This window comes from Chiloscyllium punctatum, chromosome 31, assembly GCF_047496795.1.
Source record: "Chiloscyllium punctatum isolate Juve2018m chromosome 31, sChiPun1.3, whole genome shotgun sequence".
Lineage (NCBI taxonomy): Eukaryota > Metazoa > Chordata > Chondrichthyes > Orectolobiformes > Hemiscylliidae > Chiloscyllium > Chiloscyllium punctatum.
Genome location: NC_092769.1, coordinates 62528171 through 62551296, shown reverse-complemented (window position 1 = coordinate 62551296; position 23126 = coordinate 62528171). Strand labels below are relative to the sequence as shown.

The following is a 23126-nucleotide window of genomic DNA, read 5'->3' as shown; positions in this document are numbered from 1 at the left end:
ATGATGGGTTGACTGGGCAAGTCAGGCTTGTGAATTTTGGGTCGGAGGTAGAACCGGGCGGTGTGGGGCTCCTGGACTCTGAGGTTGGAGGCTGTGGGTGGGAGATCCCCTGAGGTGATGAGGTTGTGGATGGTCCAGGAGATGATGGTTTGGTGATGGGAGGTGAGATCGTTGGTAAGGGGGCAGTAGAAGGAGGTGTTCATGAGTTGGCACCTGGCTTTAGATGCTGCCTGAAGGGCTGTGCTCTTTGACTCTGATCTCCAGCATCTGCAGTCCTCACTTTCTCCTCATTGATTTGATTCATAGACTGGTGCAGTGGCAGTGTCCCTGCTTCAAGCCCTACCTGTTGCTGCTCTAGAGTTATGTGGTGGCATAGGATGATTAGTAAATATTTTGCAGTGAGAAGCTTGTACAAAAAGAGAAATTGCTGGAGAGATTGAGCAGAATGGTGGCATCCAAGAAGAGAAGGCATTTTGGATCCACTGATCCTTCTTCAGGACAGGCAGAGGATTGCCTTTGAGACAACTGGAAGTAAAGGAGCCATTTTTTTTCTCTTGGAGAGTAGTATTCTGTAGATTACTTTATCAAGTTTGGGTCTTGAAGTATATTCAAGACTGATTTAGATTTTTAATCAATATGGGAATCAAGGGTTTATCATTATCAATCTGAAAATAAGAGCAGAGAGTTCATAGTCACATTTGACGCACTGAAACGTTCTACATGATTAGATTAGGTTAGATTACCTCCAGTGATAAAACAGGCCATTTGGCCCAACAAGTCCACACTGACCCTCCGAACAGAAACCCACCCATCCCCATTCCCCTTCCCTATATTTATCCCTGACTAATGCACCTGATCCTTCTTCAGGACTGAGACAGGCAGAGGATTGGCTTTCGCAAGTAGAGAAGCCATTTCTTCTCTCAAGAGAATATGGGCAATTTAGCACGGCCAATTCACCTGACCTGCACATCTTTGGATTGTGAGATGAAACTGGAGGAAACCCATGCAGACAGGGGGAGAATGTGTGAACTCCACACAGACAGTTGCCGAAATCGAACTTTAACTGATTGTCCAATTGGAGATACATGAGGACACCTACAACTTGCAGAAATTATGGCTGTGTGAGTAACATGGTAAAGGATTTGATTACCTAAGTGAGCTGGACATCAATCGCCAGTTACACTCAGTAGACATCATCCACCTGCTGGGTACATGGGGAGGGATTCACAAAGTCACCCTACTTCATTATATATCACATTAGGGAAAGGCCATTTATATTCTCCAAGTGTGGGAACAGACCCAGCAATTCATCCACCTTACTGAAACACCAGCAACATCACACTGGAGAGAGACCATTTACCTGCACTTTGTGTGGAAAAGGATTCACTCATCTATGATCCTCACTGCACACCAACGTACTGACACTAGAGAGAAATTTGTGCGCAAAGGGATTTACTCAGTTATCTCATCACCCGACATGACAGCAAGTTTATAAATGTCCGCAGGACTTTAAATTTGCTGTTAATCACATCCAGGAATGATAGTCCAATAATATTTGGATTATTTGTGATGATCTTAAAAGTTCCTAGACCGGGCTAGTTTACTATGATAGAAATATTTCAGATTTGATTTTTAAGAAAATACTTCTTTTAAGATGAAACGTGCAACAAAGACTGGTTTGAGATCTAATCTGCAGAAATGATATTTTCACTGAAGCCAAAGTCAAAGTTAAATTGAAGGAGCATAAAGCCGACAGCTAACATACTGCATAATGTGAAAGTGGCCTAGAATATTATGCAGAATAGAGAGAGAAATTTTGCAACGAAGCACTTTGTTGGGCCAAATTAAGAAATCCAGACTGTTTGTGACAATGAAGATCTATAAGCTATATATGATGGGATCAAGAGCATGCTTGATCCTACCACCAAGTTGTCCTTGTGCAATGGACAGGTGCTAGACCTCCTACTTGCAGCAGTAGATAGATGTCTCACTGGGCTAAGCAAGGCTGGAAGCTGTACTCCCGTGAAACAGACGCTGCCCAGATGAGGTTTAATGCTCTCCTACAGGTTTCTGTCATGGTTGAGTTGGACAATTGAAGATTGACTTAAGTTGAAAATAGCACTAATCTACTTGCAAGCAGAGAGGCACTGGCAAGAATGGAATTCCAGTTGAACTATTCAAGGACAGAAAGTCTCATTTACTGTCGCAACCTCATGACCTCCAATTCTCTGTTGGGAGGAACAGAGCTGTTTCCGCAGGAAATACATGATGCAAAAAATCACCACAATTTATATAATGGTTATAGAGAGGATTGTGGAATTTCTAATCATCCTGTATTGGATGTGGGACAAGCAGTTTGGTAATTTAACTCGAGTGGAGAAATGGAGAGATGGATTGAGTTGCAGCTGGATGTTGTCTGTGACAATGTGAAAACTATCTCAGTGCTTCAGGATGAGGTTACCCGATTGAGGCAAGTAGGTCAGTAATATCAGAGGTAACTCCAAGGACTTTAGAGAGGAAAGGGAAGTCTAAGGTGGAGGGTTAGCTTGCTCAGAAGAGTCAAGGTTTCATTAAATAAATTTGGGAGATTTGAAGCCATGAGGGTACAGAACAAAAAGAACAAATTGTTCACAACATTGGTCAACATGGGGAGGTTGGATTGTCTGCATGTTAGTGGGAATAGGGTCAGTGGAGCATGAGGTGCATGTTATTGGCAAGACGAGCTCTGACAGAAGATGAAGGGACAAAGAGTAATTGAGAAAGATGAGAATTCTGCACCCAGTGGTCTATTTGGAAGGGAGGGATACAGCAAGAACAAATAATTGGATTGTCTCAGTTCAATGATAAAGAAGCTCTACTTGTTGGAGGTGAGGATGGAGTAGACAGGAGAGAGGGAGAACCTTTCAAAATGAACTATTATGAAAATTTAATAGATTGAAACAGAACTCATATTTGATCTTTATTCACCATATTAACACATAATAATGGAAGTTATCAACATCAATGAGCATGATTAACTTGGTTGATTGCAGGAAGTAAAAAACAGCAAATTTCGATAAATGTAGTCACATCTGAACTCACTGGTGTCTCAGCAGGCTGGATGAGTGAGTGAATCCCTTCCCACACTCCATGTGGGAGAACGACCTCTCCCCAGTGTGACTGTGTTGGTGTACAATGAGGTCAGATGATTGCTTGAACCTAGCCTCACAGTAAAAGGAAACAAATGGTCTCTCCTCCATGTGAACACATTGTTGGCGTGTCAGCTCGCCAGAACTTTTAAAGCACTCTCCACAGTCTGAACATTTAAAAGGTCTCTTGTCAGTGTGAACCAGCTGGTGTGTGAGAAGGTGGGATGACTGAGAGAATCCCATCCCACTATTGTCCTGTTTCTCTCTCAGCTGAAGCAAAACGTTCAGAGACACAGTATAGTTTTACCGCCTTCATCTATATTCCGGGCCCTGGAGGGAGAGAGAACAATCACCCATGTGCACAGGGACATGAGTTCTCAGTCGTCTCTGGAACAGCAGATTCTTAATGAATTACATAGTCATTTTACAGGGAGGAACGTCCAGATAAGGTAATATACATATTGACTGGGTGACCGTTACAATCACCGAGTGTCAATAGTAAAGATTAAGGCATCTGCTGTTACACAATAAATGTTCTTAACCTTAATTGGCTTCACATAATGAATACCTTTCACCTTGTTAAACTGACCTTACATACAGACAAATGTGAGGTGATACATTTTGAAAGGTTAAGTACGATTGGAAATCATGCATTGAATGGCAGAACTCATAGCCGAGGAATCTGGGTGTGCACATCCACAGATCACTGAAGGTGCTGGTGCAGGTAGATAAGGTATTTAAAAAAAGGACTATTGCATGTGTCTTCATTGGAAGGTGCATTGAGTATAAGGATAGGCAAGTTATGCTGCAGCGTTATTGAACATTAGCTCAGCCACACTAGGAATATTGTGTACAATTCTGGTCACTATACCGACAAGAAGAATGTGGATACTGTGGAGAGGCTAGTTTACCAGGGTGTTGCCTAGTATGGGGGACTTTAGCTATCAAGAAAGCTTGGATAGACTGGGTTTGTTTTCACTGGAACATAGGAGGTTGAGGAGCGTCTGGTTAAAGCTTATAAGATTGTGAACGGCATGGATAGAGTGAAACGTATTAGGCCTTTTATCCCCACGGTGGAGGGGGACAGGGAGGTTAAGGTGCAGGGAGTTTAAAGGAGATGTGTGAGGCAAAGTTTTCACACAAAGGGTGGTGAGTGCCTGGAATGCAGTGCCAGAAGAGGTGCTGGAAGCAGATTCAATATCAACATTCAAGAAGTACATGGATGAATTCATGAAGAGGAAGGTTATAGAGGGATATGGAACCTGTTAATGAAGGCAATTTTACAATGGAAGGGCAAAATCTGTCAACGTCAGCTTGGAGGGCCAAAGGGCCTGTTCCTGTGTTGTATTTTTCTTTGTTCTATAACTGGTCGGCATGGACAGGTTGACCCAAAGGGATTTTTTCCATGCTGTATATCTCTATGACTTGAGTCTTCCCACCAGTTCCCCACATCTATTTCCCCTGAAGATGCTGGCTCTGAGTGATTTAAATTTCACTTTTACTATTTTCTTCTCTGTGTCTGATAGTCAATATTCAATTTTATGGAATGACAAAGCACAGATGGGAACCATTCAGCCCATCATGTCTGTGCTAACTCTTTGAAAGTTCCATCTAATTCGTTCCACAGCCTTCTGTCAAAATATGGACTATCTAATGTCATAAGGCAAGAGGTGGATGGAAAGGTTTTCCCTTTGGTTACTTACACTAATTGAACATTCGCTCAGCCACACTAGGAATATTGTGTGGATCGATCAATAATTCCATGTACTCAACATATATGAAGTATTCACATTGTTAGTTAAGCACACAGTACTTCAAAGTTCAATTCAATAAATCTGCACATTAGATTAGATTACTACAGTGTGGAAACAGGCCCTTCGGCCCAACAAGTCCACACCGCCCCGCCGAATCGCAACCCACCCTTACCCCTACATCTACCCCTTACCTAACACTACGGACAGTTTAGCATGGCCAATTCACCTGACCTGCACATCTTTTGGAGTGTGGGAGGAAACCGGAGCACCCGGAGGAAACCCACGCAGACACGGGGAGAATGTGCAAACTCCACACAGAGAGTCGCCTGAGGCGGGAATTGAACCCAGGTCTCTGGCGCTGTGAGGCAGCAGTGCTAACCACTGTGCCACCGTGCCGCCTTATCATCTCATATCCTATCATGGCATCATTAATGTGAGGCCAATTTAACATGAAATAATGTAATAGCAGAAATAATTTCACATTTGCACATCTCCAAACACTGAAACACAAGTCAGATGATTGACGGTTTTCAGCAATCTGGAGAAACAACTGTGAGGGAAGCACTCATGAAAAGACCTGATCATCTGGTCAAGACCACTGCCTTGCCTGCTGCCTACACGAGTAAACTAAGTAAAAACCAAAAGAACTGTGGATGCTAGAAATCAAAACCAAAGACAGAAATAGCTGGATAAGCTCAGCAGGTCTGGCAGCATCTGTGGAGAGAAATTCAAGTTAACATTTTGGGACCATGACCCTTCCTCATGTTATAGACCAGACCCTCTCAAAACACTTCAGGAAAGTAGCCTGGACCCTAACTTTGATCGTTGTTTTACACCGGTGTAGACTGGGTATTCCAGGAGTGATACAACTGGCCCAACCACTTAGTTTTAAACAAAATAGAATTTATTTGCAAGATTACCAAATGAAACACAAACAAAAGAGAACAGAAGATGGAATAACCTTAATCTATCCAAAAGCCCAACAGGTTATCTCAACTTAATGATAGTGTTCCAAATACTTTCACAATTCCCTTGGCAAAAAAAAAGGTAAAATCAAACATAGGGTTTTACGAGAGAGATGTCAGAGAGAGGGAGGATCAGCATGGACCTGTTTCTTTGGATCCAGCAGCTACACAACTGACTGTTTGCTAAAAACCAAAACAAACCAGAGCCAAAGCTGAGCTGGGAGAACTGGCCACTCCCCTTTCATTGTACAAGAGGTTTTTAAACTTGAAAGCCTTTGCCTGAAGCAGTCTGTTAGCTATATTAAAATTGGCCCTAAAACCCTTCAAACCTAGACCTCCCAGAGTCTGTGTTTATAACCCATCTGAAAAGAAAACAAGAACAACACAACTTTGTTAAACGAGCAGCATCATTACCCTCTGTGCTGCATTTTCTGTTTTTGTTTCATCACTAAACTCTCCACTCCTGATCACTCTACATCACAGCTCAAGACAATTCCACCAACTCAGACTGCTCCTCCCACTCTCTATCATTACTCATCAGACTCATGACTCTCTAGTTTCTCCCAACCGCCAACAAACATCAGCATCATCCCTGCTACAGGCAGTAGAAAGGCGTTGCCCATTTCAACACACCAGGGACAACCATCCACTCCTATTACACTAACTGATTTATGGGTTAAAAAATCACACAATACCAGGTTATAGTCCAACAGGTTTAATTGGAAGCACTAGCTTTCGTAGAGCTGCTCCTTCATCAGGTGGTTGTGGAGTACATGATTGTAAGACAGAATTATAGCAAAAGTTTACAGCGTGATGTAACTGAAATTATACATTTAGAAATACCTTGTTTGTTAAGTCTCTCATCTATTAGAATGACCATGTTAGTTTCATATAGATTGCAAAACCTTTTTTAAAAAGTTACATTCTCAAGTGAACTTTAACAATTGGTGCCAGCCCAGATAATGCATTGAAGGATTTAGCCCCTTGCTAACACCTTCAATGCACCGTGGGCGGCACGGTGGCACAGTGGTTAGCACTGCTGCCTCGCAGCGCCGGAGACCCGGGTTCAATTCCCGCCTCAGGCGACTGACTGTGTGGAGTTTGCACGTTCTCCCCGTGTCTGCGTGGGTTTCCTCCGGGTGCTCCGGTTTCCTCCCACAGTCCAAAGATGTGCAGGTCAGGTGAATTGGCCATGCTAAATTGCCCGTAGTGTTAGGTAAGGGGTAGATGTAGATGTAGATGTAGATGTAGGGGTATGGGTGGGTTACGCTTCGGCGGGGCGGTGTGGACTTGTTGGGCCGAAGGGCCTGTTTCCACATTGTAAGTAATCTAATCTAATCTAATCTAATTATCTGGGCTGGCACCAATTGTTAAAGTTCACTTGAGAATGTAACTTTTAAAAAACGTTTTGCGACTTACATATAAAAGAAATGAAACTAACATGGTCATACTAACAGTTGAGAGACTTAACAAACAATCAAGGTATTTTTCAATGTATAATTTCAGTTACATCACACTGTAAGCTTTTGCTATAAATTCTGTCTTACAATCGTGTACTCCACAGCCACCTGATGAAGGAACAGCGCTCCGAAACTTAGTGCTTCCAATTAAACCTGTTGGACTATAACTTGGTGTTGTGTGATTTTTAACTTTGTACACCCCAGTCCAAATGACTGGGGTGTACACCGGCATCTCCAAATCATGATTCATGGGAGTTGAAGTAAAATCAAAACCATTGCTAACAGGAGCTAAGCTGCAAGATCAAATAACAAAGTCCACATAATAAAATTAAAGATCAAAGCTACAACAGTATGTGGTCATTTGGGGACGGGCAATAAATGCTGGGCTAGCCAGAAAAACCCAAATCCACTGAAATCAAGAAAAATAGTATATTTGCCTGAAAACATTTCAGTAACTCGTCCTTTACGTTGGCATTATTTCCATAATGTTTTGTTCCGACTTATATTGACTACCATACCCACTCCACTCACCTCATTGCCAACAATCTCAGCAATGATTTGGAGATGCCGGTGTTGGAGTGGGGTGTACAAAGTTAAAAATCACACAACACCAGGTTATAGTCCAACAGGTTTAATTGGAAGCACACTAGCTTTCGGAGCGACACTCTTTCATCAGGTGATAGTGGAGGGCTCGATCGTAACACAGAATTTACAGCAAAAATTTGCAGTGTGATGTAACTGAAATTGTACATTGAAAAACTGATTGTCTGTTAAGCCTTTCATCTGTTAGAATACCGTGATAGTTTCACTTCTTTCATGTGTAAATCACAAAACCCTTTTTTTAAAGTTGCATTCTTGGGTTAGCTGTTAACAATGGTGATAGCTAGACAATATGTTGAAGGTGTTAGCCCCCTGTGTTCTCTGTCTATGACCTGATGTTTAGATTGATTCTAATCTAAAAAGTAAGATAACAGAGTTTTACATAAACTCATGCAGTTTTTGAGCTCAGAGTTCTAAATGAATGTATGCAGTTTTTGAGCAAAGTGCAATGTAACTCTGCAAGTACAAATTCACCCCACAAAATATATGTGTGCATGTGGGTCTTTGTCTGTCTGTGTATCTGTCTGGGGTGGGGGTTGTGAGTGTGAGAAAGTGTGTGTGTGTGTGTAGTGAGTGCAGAGTGTCTTAAGTTTGTGAGAGGGTGCATGTGAGAGTGTGGGAGTGTGTGTCTCTATAAGGGTGTGTGTGGGTGTCTCTTTAGGCGTCTATGTGAGAGTGTGTATGTGTGTAGGAATATCTGTGTGTGTGTAGTGCAATGGTGATCACCTGTAATGTGACTCTTGTCTGTGTCGATATGTGCAATCTTCTTGGAGATCCTCTCCACTTTAAGCTGGCGGTTAGTGGTGTCGATAGTAGTCATGATTTGGAGATGCCGGTGTTGGACTGGGGTGTCACATTACAGGTGATCACCATTGCACTACACACACACACACACACAGATATTCCTACACACACACACACTCTCACATACATACGGACACAGGTACACACAGACGCGCACACAGACACACACACTCCCACATGCACCCCCTCACAGACTTAAGACACTCTGCACTCGCTACACACACACACTTTTTCACACTCACAACCCCCACCTCAGACAGACACACGCCCATCACGAAGGACTTAAAGCCCTCCGCTTCTTTCTTTCCCGCCGTACCAACCAGTACCCTTCCACCGACACCCTCCTTCGATTGACTGAACTGGTCCTCACCCTGAACAACTTCTCTTTCCAATCCTCCCACTTCCTCCAAACCAAAGGAGTAGCCATGGGCACCCACATGGGCCCCAGCTATGTCTGCCTCTTCGTAGGATATGTGGAGCAGTCCATTTTCCGCAGCTACACTGTCCCCACCCCCCACCTTTTCCTCCACTACATCGATGACTGTATCGGCGCTGCCTCGTGCTCCCACGAGGATGTTGAACAGTTCATCCACTTTACCAACACTTTCCACCCCGACCTCAAGTTCACCTGGACCATCTCAGACTCCTCCCTCCCCTTCCTAGACCTCTCCATTTCTATCTCGGGTGACTGAAACGATACGGACATTTACTGTAAACCGACCGACTCCCACAGCTACCTAGGCTACACCTCCTCCCACCCAGCGCCCTGTAAAAATGCCATCCCATATTCCCAATTCCTTCGTCTCCGCCGCATCTGCTCCCAGGAGGACCAGTTCCAAAACTAAACCACCCAGATGGCCTCCTTCTTCAAGGACCGCAATTTCCCCCCAGACGTAGTCGACAATGCCCTCCACCACATCTCTTCCACTTTCCGCTCCTCTGCCCTTGAGCCCCACCCCTCCAACTGCCACCAGGACAGAACCCCACTGGTCCTCACCTACCACCCCACCAACCTCCATGTCCAGCGTATCATCCGCCGTCATTTCCGCCACCTTCAAACAGACCCCACCACCAGGGACATATTTCCCTCCCCTCCCCTATCAGCGTTCCGAAAAGACTACTCCCTCCGTGACTCCCTCGTCAGGTCCACACCCCCCACCAACCCAACCTCCACTCCTGGCACCTTCCCCTGCAACCACAAGAAATGCAAAACTTGCACCCACACCTCCCCCCAAGGCACACTTCCATATCCGCCACAAATTCACCTGCACCTCCACACACATCATCTATTGCATCTGCTGCACCCGATGTGGCCTCCTCTATATTGGGGAGACAGGCCGCCTACTTGCGGAATGTTTCAGAGAACACCTCTGGGACACCCGGACCAACCACCCCGTAGCCCAACACTTCAACTCCCCCTCCCACTCCACCAAGGACATGCAGGTCCTTGCACTCCTCCATCGCCAGACCATGGCAACACGTCGGTTGGAGGATGAGCGCCTCATCTTCCACCTGGGAACCCTCCAACCACAAGGGATGAACTCAGATTTCTCCAGTTTCCTCATTTCTCCTCCACCCACCTTGTCTCAGTCAAATCCCTCAAACTCAACACCGCCTTCCTAACCTGCAATCTTCTTCCTGACCTCTCCGCCCCCACCCCACTCCGGCCTATCACCCTCACCTTGACCTCCCTCCACCCAACGCCCCTCCCCCAAGTCCCTCCTCCCTACCTTTTATCCTAGCCTGCTGGACACACTTTCCTCATTCCTGAAGAAGGGCTGATGCCTGAAACGTCGCTTCTCCTGTTCCTTGGATGCTGCCTGACGTGCTGCGCTTTTCCAGCAACACATTTTCAGCTCTGATCTCCAGCATCTGCAGTCCTCACTTTCTCCACAGACAGACAAAGACCCACATGCACACATATATTTTGTGGGGTGAATTTGTACTTGCAGAGTTACATTGCACTTTGCTCAAAAACTGCATACATTCATGTAGAACTCTGAGCTCAAAAACTGCTTGAATTTATGTAAAACTCTGTTATCTCACTTTTTAGATTACAATCAATCTAAACATCAGGTCATAGACAGAGAACACAGGGGGCTAACACCTTCAACATTTTGTCTAGCTATCACCATTGTTAACAGCTAACCCGAGAATGCAACTTTAAAAAAAGGGTTTTGTGATTTACACATGAAAGAAGTGAAACTATCACTGTATTCTAACAGATGAAAGGCTTAACAGACAATCAATTTTTCAATGTATAATTTCAGTTATATCACTGCAAATTTTTGCTATAAATCCTGTGTTACGATCGAGCCCTCCACAATTACCTGATGAAGGAGTGACACTCCGAAAGCTAGTGTGTTTCCAATTAAACCTGTTGGACTATAACCTGGTGTTGTGTGATTTTTAATCTCAGCAATAGCACTGGAGACTACCGCGCAGGCGTAGTACTGCTTCGCGTTTGGGCCATGCGCAGTGACAGTGATAACAACGAGCCAGAGGGGCTGCGTGACCGCGGCGGGAGCGCCGGAGCCGGTGAGAGGGCGGAAAATGAATATGAACACTTATTAAGTACCCCAAACTTCGACTAATAATCTGCATGTCCAGTTTGTCTGTGCCTGGGGCCGTTACCCGGGTTCAGATGCCAACTTGGCGCCGCCGGGAGTTGAGCGCATGCGTAGTTAGCCTTGGGTTGGCAAGGTGGGTGGGGCTTCAGGGCCTCCAGGCAGTGGTACTGATCAGTGAGAGAGAGGCTGGAACACTGACTGCAGAGTTACCTAAAAGGTTGTCTTAATGATTACTGACATTGTGGTCTCATATTTCTGATCTTTGAATTTAATTTATTTTCACGTATACTGAGGCACAGTGAAAAGCTTTGCCTTGCAGATCACACAGTCAAATAGCATAGATAAGCAAATAATAGGAAAACAGTAGCAAAAACACAGGTACAGGCGAAGCTAAGAGCTTGTGAGTCCATTCAGTATTCTAACAACAGTAGGGTAGAAACTGTTTCGAAACCAGCTGGTGCATGTGTTCAGGCTTCTGTACCTTCTCCCTGATGGTAGAGGTTGTAGAAAAGTATTGCCAGGGTGGGATGGATTTTTGTTTGGTGGAAAGAGAGGTCATTAAATAAAGTAGGACAGTTGGGTAAATCAGAAGATTTTTATTTGGATTTGCTTGCGCTTATACTGTGATTTGTAGGGCTTTGGTGAGTTGTGGGTTTGGGGTGTTTGAGTAGGGAAGGTCGCTAGAGCTGAATTAAGAAATAGATACAGAAATATGTCATAAGGCCAAACAAGCCTGCTTCGTGACACATTAAGATTTTATTTGATTTGATTTTGGATTCTCCCATGATACTCCCTTTGTCTAGGCAGTCCTGGTGAGGGAAAACACAACATCCCTGGTAAGTTGTGCCTGCCACAACTAGTGAGTATCTTGATATACAAACTGTTCAGTTAAAACAGAAAGCTGGTGTTTATTAGAAAGGTTCCTTAGCTTAGCGTATAGACTTTGTTGCAGAATTTGGCTTTTTTGAGTGTGCTTAAATCATATATTTTGGGGAACAAGAGAGGAATGAATATTTCAAAGAAACTCAAAGTGTCTGTTTTGATATTCAGTGTGAGCTGAGTGTTATCCCAACACTGTCATCATCTTGAAAATGAGATTGTGAAACCAAACTCACGTTGAGATTCGATTAAATTGAGTGAATCAATAGGAGAGAAATATCATTGAATGTAGAAGGAGAAATGGGTTGGGAAAAAATTTCAAACAGCAGTATGACTTGAACCGCATACATGCCCAAGTGAGTGTATTCCAGTGAACTGGCTGTGGAAGGACCAGTTACACTGCCTGCAAAACATTACTTTGTGGATGTGATGACAACTGATCAGATAAGTTGGACAGACACAAGGACACCTACACCACAGGGAAACCATGGACGTATATGTCCTATGGGAATGCATTCAAGTGTCCATCTGTGTTGGGAATTCATCATTGCATTCATACGGGGAGGAAACATTTCACCTGCACTGAGCCTGGGACTGGATTTTCTCATTTATCCAATTTTTTGAGATACTACTTTGTCTACTCTGATGCAAGAATGTTTAAATGTTTGGACTGTATATGAACTTTAAAAACAGTAATGACCTGCAGAAACGCCAATGCATTCAGACTAGAGAGAAGCCATTTAGCTGTTGGCTTAGTGGAAAGGGATTCACTTGTTCATCTAATTTCCTGAAACACCAATGAACTCACACTGGGGAGGGGCCATTTTCCTGCAGTGCGCACATGAAAGGGTTCACTGCATCATTCACCCAGCTGCTGCACCAGCACGTTCATACAGCAGAGAAGCTCCATTCACCCGCTCCCAAGTGTGGGAAGGGATTCTCTCAAGTTTTTGCCCTTCAGTTACACCAGTGAGTTCACACCATGAGAGGCCGTTCACCAGCCTATATGTAGAAAGAGGTACACTTGGTCATCCCACCTTCTCGGGCACCAGGTAGATCACGACTGACTGCAGGGATTGGATTCTGCTATTCTTGCTACTGATAATCACATCCAGGACTGAATGTGTGGGTTAATTCTGAGAAGTGTAAGGAAAGTGTCCCAGCCTGACTATTGCATGGTTCCGAGGTTCTAGACACAGGAGAGAAGGCTCCTTTATGACTGTGTTCAGAGTCGCACAGGATGACACGTCCTTGTGAGATGTGCTGTTCTGAGACTCCTCAGTCTCACTCAAGTGAGACACCCCTCTGCCTCTTCTAAACTTCAGTGCATTCAAGGCTGGTTTGTTAATCTTTTCTTCATAAAACTGCCATCCCATTACTGTCATTTGTTTGGCAAAACTTCTCTGAACTGTTACCTTCAGGTCTGAAAATAACTAGTAATTTTGGTGAAAAGATTTCAAATGTTTCTGTGACCTTCCTGAGATGACCATTGTCATGTCACAACAACGATGTGCATTTATACAGAACAGTGAAACCTCTCCAGATTCTTCACAGTTCACCAAAAGCTTGTCCAAAGATTTTAAAATACCTTGAAAGACAACGTGGGGTTTGGCAATTGAAAGCATAGCTACGGATGGCAGTGATGAAGGTGAGGGATGTGGAAGTGGTCAGAAATAAAGGAGCACAGGGTGCTTGGATGCTGGAGAAAAGCTGCCTATATGGAACTTCAAGCATTACTCTGAAATGGATCCATTCAGGACATGTGCAGGTCATGTGCAGGATAGTGAGGGCTCTGAGGCTGGAGGAGATTACAGATATAGGAAGGATTGAGAGGCTGGAAGGGATTACAGAGATAGGGAGGTGGTCACTCGAGGCGATTGCAGAGATAGGGAGGATTGTGAGGCTGGAGATGATAGAAATAGGGAGGGCTGTGAGGCTGGATGAGATAACAGTGAGAGGGAAGGTTGTAGGAGCTGGAGGAGATTACAGAGACAGAGAGGATTGTGATATTAGATGAGATTACAGAGAAAGGGAGTTTTCTTGGGAGGAAGTTATGGAGTTCAGGAGGTTTGTGAGGAATATGATTGTGAAGGTAGTGATGTTTGTACAGACCTAAGGGGCAACTTTTTCACACAGAGGGTGTTATGGTTTTGAATGAGCTGCCAGAGGAAGTGGTGGAGGCTGGTACAACTGCAACATTTAAGAGGCATTTGGATGGGTATATGAATTGGGAGGGATATGGGCCGGGTGCTGGCAGGTGGGACTAGATTGGGTTGGGATATCTGGTCAGCATGGACCGGTTGGACTGAAGGGTCTGTTTCCATGCTGTACATCTCTATGACTCTATGCTGGAGGAACTTAGAGGCAGTGAGACTTATAGAGTCATTGAATTATACAGTACAGAAACAGAACCATCAGTCCATCTTGAGTCCAAATTCTGAGGAAGGGTCACTCGTACTGAAATGTTAACGCTGATTTCTCTCCAAAGATAATGCCAGACCTGCTGAGCTTTTTCAGCAATTTCTGTACTTGCTTCAGTCCAACTTGTTTGCACTGATCAGATATCCCAATTTGACCTAGTCCTTTTGCCAGCATGTGGCCCATGTTGCTCTGAATCCTTCCTATTCATATATCCATTCAGATGCCATTCAGAGTCATAGAGATGTACAGCATGGAAACAGACCCTTCGGTCCAACCCGTCCATGCCGACCAGATATCCCAACCCAAACTAGTCCACCTGCCAGCACCCGGCCCACATCCCTCCAAACCTTTCCTATTCATATACCCATCCAAATGCCTCTTAAATGTTGTAATTGTACCAGCCTCCACCATTATCTCTTATCTAGTTCTGAGGCTGGAGGAAATTGCAGAGGTAGGAAGAATTGTAAGGCTGGAGGAGATTATAGGGATAGGGAAGATTATGAGGCAGGAGAGGATTACAGACACAGGGAAGATTGTGAGACTGGAGGAGATTACAGAGATGTGGAGGTAGTGAGACTGCGGGAGATTTTCATCAAAACAACACTGTGATGTCCTTACAGCACATGCATTACACAGTTTAATAAGGCAGTTTGCCACTGTTTTGTAAGAGTCAAATAACGTTGGACAATAAATACTGGTCTGGGCAGCAAACAGCCATCCCATGCATAAATTAAAATGAAGATAGGTTTTTGTTTTGTGGAGACATAGCAGAAGCTCAGATAATTCTCCTTGGAGGTGAGAAGGTTAAGCAGTGATTTAGTAGAGGTGTAGATTTGTTTCCAGGATATTTCATGTGCAGACAGAGAGACATTATTAATATTGTCACAATGTTCAGTAACCACAGACCACAGTTTTCAGATAATTGGCAAATAATGCAGGTGAACATGTGATTATGGGACCTTTATTCCTGATGAAGGGCTTTTGCCCGAAACGTCGATTTCGCTGCTCGTTGGATGCTGCCTGAACTGCTGTGCTCTTCCAGCACCACTAATCCAGTATTTGCTTTCCAGCATCTGCAGTCATTGTTTTTACCTATGTGATTATGGGAATCTGGAAGAATCTAAACATCAGCTGAATGCAGATTTAGCGGTTACTCTCAAAAAAAATTTTGATACCTAACTTTTTAAGGAAAGGCTTGCAGGCTTATGGCAAATTTGAGATCGATTTGCAGCGATTCTCAGGTGAGAGGATGCAGCCCTCATGGGCTGAACGGCCACAACCTTTGCCCTCTATGATGCTGCTCCATTCACTGTGAATGACGAAGCTCATCCTGGGGCAACAGTCAAGGAAGGCAAGGTCCCATGTCACAAAGGGCCCCGGCTGACTGACAGCAGTTGTGGGCCAATAGGAGGAGGAGGAGGCGGGTCCTCTGAGCACTCGGGGTGGGGCCAGGCAGTACGGCCCGTGGACATCTGCGACTCGCGTCTGAGGAGGTTCGTACCGTTCATGAGGAGATACAGCAGAGATTAGGAGAAAAATGGAGCCAGTCTTGACTGGGCTGTTTTGTAAACAGCAGATGTAAACCTCTTGATCCAGATTAGAAACTCTAGGTCCTGCGTTTACAGTAAACGGGAAATCGGCTGCGGGCCTCACGCAGTAACAGGCCCATATTACAGACGCCATTTTTGTTGGGCTAAAGTGCAGCAGAGCGCATGCGCTTCGGGTTTGGTTGTTGGATTGGGATTGGGATTGGGATTGGGATTGGGATTGGGATTGGGGTTGGGTTTGGGTTTGGGTTTGGGTCTGGGTCTGGGTTGGGGGTGTGGGGGTTGGGTGTGTGATTTGAAGAGGACCGTTCACACAGTGAGTTTTCTTTCGTGAACTTGTTTTGCAGACCAGAATCTCTGAAGAAGTTCTGACAGTCAGCAGACCCTCGGGATTTGAATATCATTTTCTGGATTAGTGGTGCTGGAAGAGCACAGCAGTTCAGGCAGCATCCAAGTAGCTTCGAAATCGACGTTTTGGGCAAAAGCCCATCATCAGGAATATGGAAGGAAAAAGGTTTGTGGGAATATAATTCCGATATGTGTGTATCTCGAAAAGTAGCAAGATGTTCCAGTTCGTCGTTAGATCACTCTGGGGTATGTGATCAGTTCTGGGCAGTGCAGCTCAGGAAGGAAATATAGGCCTGACAGCAGCACAGATTTATCCAAATAACTCCAAGTCTTGGAAAGATCTGTCATATTTCATCCCAATCACCCACTTTGTGGTTTTAACCTATAATTTACTCATTCTCAAATGCCTGCAAACTTCATTTTCAAATTCCTTAGCACCCCTTCAGGTGGAACATTCTAGATTCTTGAATCTGAAGTGTTACATAGTGCTGAATTGGAAGATGAGATGCTGTTCCCTGTGCTCCCATTAAGCTGCATTGGAACAGTAAAGGAGGCTGAGGTCAGTGTAGGTGTGAGTAGACAGATAAACTGACAAGGCTGCACTGAGAGTGCTGCTTGGCTCAATGAGAGTGCTTTAGAGTTGGGTGGAAACAGACAGTGAGGTGTATCAGGGAGAAGGTGAAGCTGAAAGATTGAGTGTGGTACACAGTCTCCAGGCTGTTCAGAAAGTGATACAGTCCAGTTGGAAAGAGCCAATTGGTACGTGTTCTCTGCAGAATATTTTCTTCCAATTTTTAAATTTAATATTCATGAAGTACAGATAGGAGCTTTCAGTTGTAATAGACATGTTTGAAATGAAGGAAGATCCTTAGCTCAATTAAATTCTCTTAAGGGGAGTAAATAGCTTAATATATAGAGAAGTCATGTAAGGAGACCTCAGACTCATGGTGTGCTCCTCTTATACAATGTGGGAAATACGGGAGGCTTCCAGTATGCCTGATGACTGCGTGTGCAAGAAGTGTATCCATATGCTGGCTAACATTTCAGAGCCGGAGCTGTGGATGGACTTACTGTAGAATGTCATGGACAACGCGTTTAGCAAGGTAGTCACACTGCATGTGAGAATTACACAGGCAGAAAGGGAATGGGTGACCATCAGATAAAGCGAAAGGCTCTTCACGTAAGTGCTGGAGTCCCCAGTGGTCATTCTCCTCTCAAACAGATATACCACTTTGGATACTGTAGGGAGTGGTTGGGGTGGCCTTTCAGGGGAAATCAGCAACAGCCAAGTTCAGAGTGTCATAGTAGGCCCTGCTGCACAAAAGGGAAGGAAAAAGAATGGCAAGGCTATAGTGACAGGGGTTTCAATAGTCAGGGATACAGACAGGCACTTCTGTGGCCCAGACATGAACCCAGGATGATATGTGACCTCCCTGGTGCTAGGATCCAGGATATCATGCAGCGCTGCAGGACATTTTGGAGCTCGAGAGTGAACAGTCAGTGGTCGTAGAACTCAGAGGTACCAACGACAACAAGACATGAGTAACTGAAAGCTGAATGTAGGAAGACAGGAGATATATTAAAATGCAGGACCTCAAATGTAATAATGTCAGCTTTACTCCCAATACCATGTGTTACTGAGAGCAGGAATAAGAGGACAGATCAGAGGAATGTGTGACTGGAAAAATGATGTACCAGAGAAGGGTTTAAATTCTTGATGCATTGGGACTGTCTCTAGGTAAGGTGGGAGCTGTAGAAGCTTGACCACTTACTCCTGGGCCGAGCTGGGACAAATCTTGGGTCCTTTTGCTGCTTCCATTGGTGAGGTTTTAAACTAGTCTGGCAGGGGAGTGGGAACCAAAGTGTAGGCTTAAATGGGTCAAATTCAGATTAGGAAATGGAAGGTTACTGATGAAATCAGTGGCTCAGAAAGACAAAGAAAGGTTAGATAAACGAGGATAGATTCTGCCTTTATGATAGTGCAGGAATCAGAATGTTGAACCTTCTTTACACTCTAAGTGGCTAATGCATCCTTCTGTGAGTAAGGAGAACAAAGGTGCATACACTATTCCAGGTGTGGGCTCCCCAAAGCCCTTACAGAAAGACATCCCCTGTTCCTGTACTTGAATCCTCTCACTATGTGCGTTCTTTTGTGTTCTTCACTGTTTGCCAATCCTGCTTGCTTCCTAAAAGAGAGATTCACAGAGAAACATGGAACAAAATGGGGTCACAGTCTCGGATATACAATTGCTGAACACAATATCCTATCGAATCTAGGCTGGTCAGCAAGCACCAATACTCTTGACCCATTTTCCGGCTTTCAGCATGTAACCTATATTGTAGTGACTTATAGAGTCCTAAAGATGTACAGAATGGAAACAGACCCTTCGGTCCAACCCATCCATGCCGACTAGATATCCCAACCTAATCTAGCCCCACCTACCAGCACCCGGCCCATATCCCTCCAAATCCTTCCCATTCATATACCCACCCAAATGCCTCTTAAATGTTGCAATTGTACCAGCCTTCACCACGTCCTTTGGCAGCTCATTCCATACACGTACCATCCTCTACGTGAAAATGTTGCCCCTTAGGTCTCTTTTATATCTTTCCCCTCTCACCCTAAACCTATGCCCTCTAGTTCTGGACTCCCAACCCCAGGGAAAAGACTTTGTCTATTTATCCTATCAATGCCCCTCATAATTTTGTAAACCTCTATAAGGTCACCCCTCAGCCTCCGACGCTCCAGGGAAAACAGCCCCAACCTGTTCAGCCTCTCCCTGTAGCTCAGATCCTCCAACCCTGGCAACATCCTTGTAAATCTTTTCTGAACCCTTTCAAGTTTCACAACATCTTTCCGATAGGAAGGAGACCAGAACTGCACGCAATATTCCAACAGTAGCTATATGATCATCTCAACAATTCTTCAACGTTGCAATGATGCCTGCAACCGTCGTCATTTCAGATGCTGTTTTTAGTTTAGATTTCCACAGTTTTGCTTCTGCACTCAGAGTCGTAGAGTTATGCAGCATGGAAACAGACTATTTGGTCCAGCTTATCCATGTTGACCCGATGTCCTGAACCAATTTGGTCACCTTGGCCAGCACTTGGCCCATATTCCTCTATACCTTTCTATTCATATGCTCATCCAGATGCCTTTCAAATGTTGTAATTGTGCCAGTTTCAATCACTTCCTCTGGCAGCTCATTCTATACACGCATGACCCTCTAAATGAAAAGGTTGTCCATAAGGTCCCTTTTAAATCTTGCCCTTCTCAACTATTCACTGAATCCATGCCGCTTATGATTTTATAAACTTCTAGAAGGTCACCCCTCAGCCTCCAATTCTCCAGGGAAAATAGCCTCCGCCTATTCAGCCTCTCCCTATAGCTCAAACCTCCAAACCTACTAACATCTTTGTAAATCTTTTCTAACTCTTTCAAATTTCACACCATGTTTCCTATAGCAGGGTGACTAGAATTGAATGCATTATTCCAAAAGTGGCCTAACCAATGTCTTGTACAGCTGCAACATGATTTCCCAACTCCTGAAATCAGTGCACCAACAAATAAGGCATTCTTCACTATTCTATCTACCTAAGACTCCACTTTGAAGGAACTAAGAACCTACACTCCAAGGTATCTTTGTTTGACAACACTCCATGGAACCTTACTGTTGAGTGTCTAAGTTCCTGCCCTGATTACTTCTTTCAGAGAGGAGGGAGACCAGAATTGAATGCAGTATTCCTAAAATTAGCCTCATCAACTTCCTATCGAGCCACGACGTGAGCTCCCAACTTTGATACCAAATGGGGAAAAAACATGCCAATTACCTTCACTACCCTGTCGACCTCCAACTCCACTTTCAAGGAACTATGCACTTGTTCTTAGCCCTTCAGAGGGATTGAAGGGAGAAAACAGGAGCAGGATTGAGTTGTAGATCTATAAAATGCATCTCGTTCATGCATACCTCTCCCTTCCTTGAAGGAGATTTATGAACCAGTTTGGTTTTAACGATAATCCAGCAGTTTCCCTCTGTCAGCTCCACAACTGACCGGATTTATGTGTTTCAGTTTCACACCTGTGTGTTCTTGTTTCTCCTAGTACATTTGTTTTCTGTTTGAAAGGTTAATTTGCAATTTGAGACTTCAAACGAAACCACACCCAGATCCAAAAGTCACTGTGTTTATCATAATCTAATTATCTCAGGATTTTGAACATTGAAGGAAAAAGCATCATTCACACCGGGGAGAAACGTTCACCAGCTGTGAAAGTCTGTGAAGATTCATCTGAAATGTCCAAACACCAGTATGATCATACTGGAGTGGGAGGATGGAAATGTGGGGATTGTGGGAAGGGATTTCTTTACCCATCCCAGCTGGAAAATCACCAACGCAGTCACACTGGGGAGAAGTCATTCACTTGCTCTGATTGTGGGATGGGATTCACTCAGTCATCCAACCTGCGGATCCACCAGCAGGTTCACACTGGGGAGAGACCATTAACCTGTTCTGAATGTGGGAAAGGATTCACTCATTCATCTAAACTGCTGGAACACCAGCGTGTTCACACTGGGGAGAGACCATTTATCTGCTCTGTTTGTGGGAAAGCGTTTGCTCAGTCATGCAACCTGCTGATACACCAGCGAATTCACAAGAGAGAGAGACCATTCACCTGTTCTGAATGTGGGAAAGGATTCACTCACTCATCTAAACTACTCGAACACCAACGGGTTCACAGTGGAGAGAGACCATTCACCTGCTCTGATTGTGGAAAAGGATTCACTCACTCATCTAAACTGCTGGAACACCAGGGAGTTCACACTGAGGAGAGACCTTACACCTGTCCTGCCTGTGGTAAAGGATTCACTCGGTCATCCAGCCTGCAGATACACCAGCGCGTTCACACTGGGGAAAGACCATTCCTCTGCTCCCTGTGTGGGAAGGGATTCACTCAGTCATCCAAACTGCTGGAACACCAGCGGATTCACACAGGAGAGAGACCATTCACCTGCTCCAATTGTGGGAAGGCATTCGCTCAGTCGTCCAACCTGCTGCTACATCAGCGAGTTCACACTGGGGAGAAGCCCTTCACCTGCTGCCAGTGTGGGAAGGGATTCACCCAGTCATCCAGCCTGCGGATACACCAGCGAGTTCATACCGGGGAGAAACCTTTCACTTGCTCCGACTGTGGGAAGGGATTCACTTCATCATCCAGCCTGCTGAAACACCAGGGAGTTCACACCGGGGAGAGACCGTTCACCTGTTCTGAATGTGGAAAAGCGTTTGTTCACTCATCTAAATTACTCGAACACCAGGGAGTTCACACTGGGGAGAGACCATTCACTTGTTCTGAATGTGGGAAAGGATTCACTCACTCATCTAAACTGCTGGAGCACCGGCGAGTTCACACTGGGGAGAGACCGTTCACCTGCTCTGAATGTGGGAAAGGATTCATTCGCTCATCTAATCTCCTGGAACACCAGCGAGTTCACACCGGGGAGAGACCATTCATTTGTTCTGAATGTGGAAAAGGATTCATTCGCTCATCTAAACTCCTGGAGCATCAGCAAGTTCATACCAGAGAGAAATCATTCACCTGTTCAGCTTGTGGGAAGGGATTTACCCAGTCATCAAACCTGCTGAGACACCAGCGGGTTCACACTGGAGAGAAACCATTCACCTGCTCTGATTGTGGGAAAGCATTCACTCAGTCAACAATCCTGCTAGTGCACCAGCGGATTCACAGGAGAGAGAGACCATTCACCTGCTCCCATTGTGGGAAGGGATTTACTCAGTCATCCAACCTGCTGAGGCACCAGCGAGTTCACGCTGGGGAGAAGCATTCACTCAGTCAGCTTACCTGTTGATACAGCAGCCTGTTCACTCCATGAATAGATTATTCACTTGTTCCACATGTTGGAAGGGATTCACTCTGTCATCCAAGCTGTTAGCACACCAGTGAAATGACACTGCGTGAATCCTGTTCACCTGCTATGCTATGGAAATAGCGTTGCTGTTTGCAAACACACCAGCAAATTCACAAAGAACTACCAAGGAATGAACCTTTGTCACTGGGCGGTTGTATTGATGTTATTAAACCCTACTCTATTAAAGGTGTTAATTTTGTAGATAAAACATTGATACAGTTGTATCAATCCCTTTGGAAATGATCACAATGTCACTGGACATCAACAGATTTACACTGGGTAAAGATTGTCCATCTGCATATTGTCTGTAAAGTGATTTTATGGTTCCTTGGGATTGGTTAAATAACAATGAGTTCCCTAGTAACTCTGCATTGGATTTTGAAGTTACTGTTATCGATATCCAAACAGTGTTTTCTGTGCCTTTTGCTGATGATATTTGTAAACACCATAGGTTCATTTACCTGTATAGGATAAAAATGACATAAATCACCTTTTCCTTAAAATTAAGTCGTATCAAGTCTTTATTTTATCTCCAAGGCGCTCAGAATGAGACAGTCAGAACCCTTCACATGGGCTGTTGGACGAAAGCCTATCCAAAGTGAGATATAGCTTGTGATGCTGGAAGTGTTGTTACAAGCGCTGTTGTGGTGTGTGAAACTTAACTTGGTAATGGTATGGGATCCAGAATGAATGTCCAAAAGGGTAAGAAGGAAAGAAAAGAAT

The 23126-nt window shown here is 44.5% G+C and overlaps 1 protein-coding gene across 6 annotated transcripts in view; it reads left to right on the top strand.

Annotated features, from left to right (window-relative positions):
- The window catches only part of LOC140456995 (uncharacterized), a 54393-nt gene extending 31483 nt beyond the window's left edge, over nucleotides 1–22910 (top strand). For 3 of the 6 annotated variants that reach the window (XM_072550884.1, XM_072550880.1, XM_072550882.1), the window contains 2 exons: nucleotides 16476–16642; nucleotides 20684–22910. In XM_072550884.1, coding sequence (XP_072406985.1) covers nucleotides 16629–16642; nucleotides 20684–22343 — 1674 coding nt within the window. In that variant the 5' untranslated portion in view covers nucleotides 16476–16628 and the 3' untranslated portion in view covers nucleotides 22344–22910. Of the gene's footprint in view, nucleotides 1–11172; nucleotides 11250–16008; nucleotides 16075–16475; nucleotides 16643–20188 lie in introns of those variants that run through there. The other 3 variants (XM_072550885.1, XM_072550881.1, XM_072550886.1) reach the window with 3 other exon arrangements.
- The last annotated feature ends 216 nt before the right edge of the window (nucleotides 22911–23126 follow it).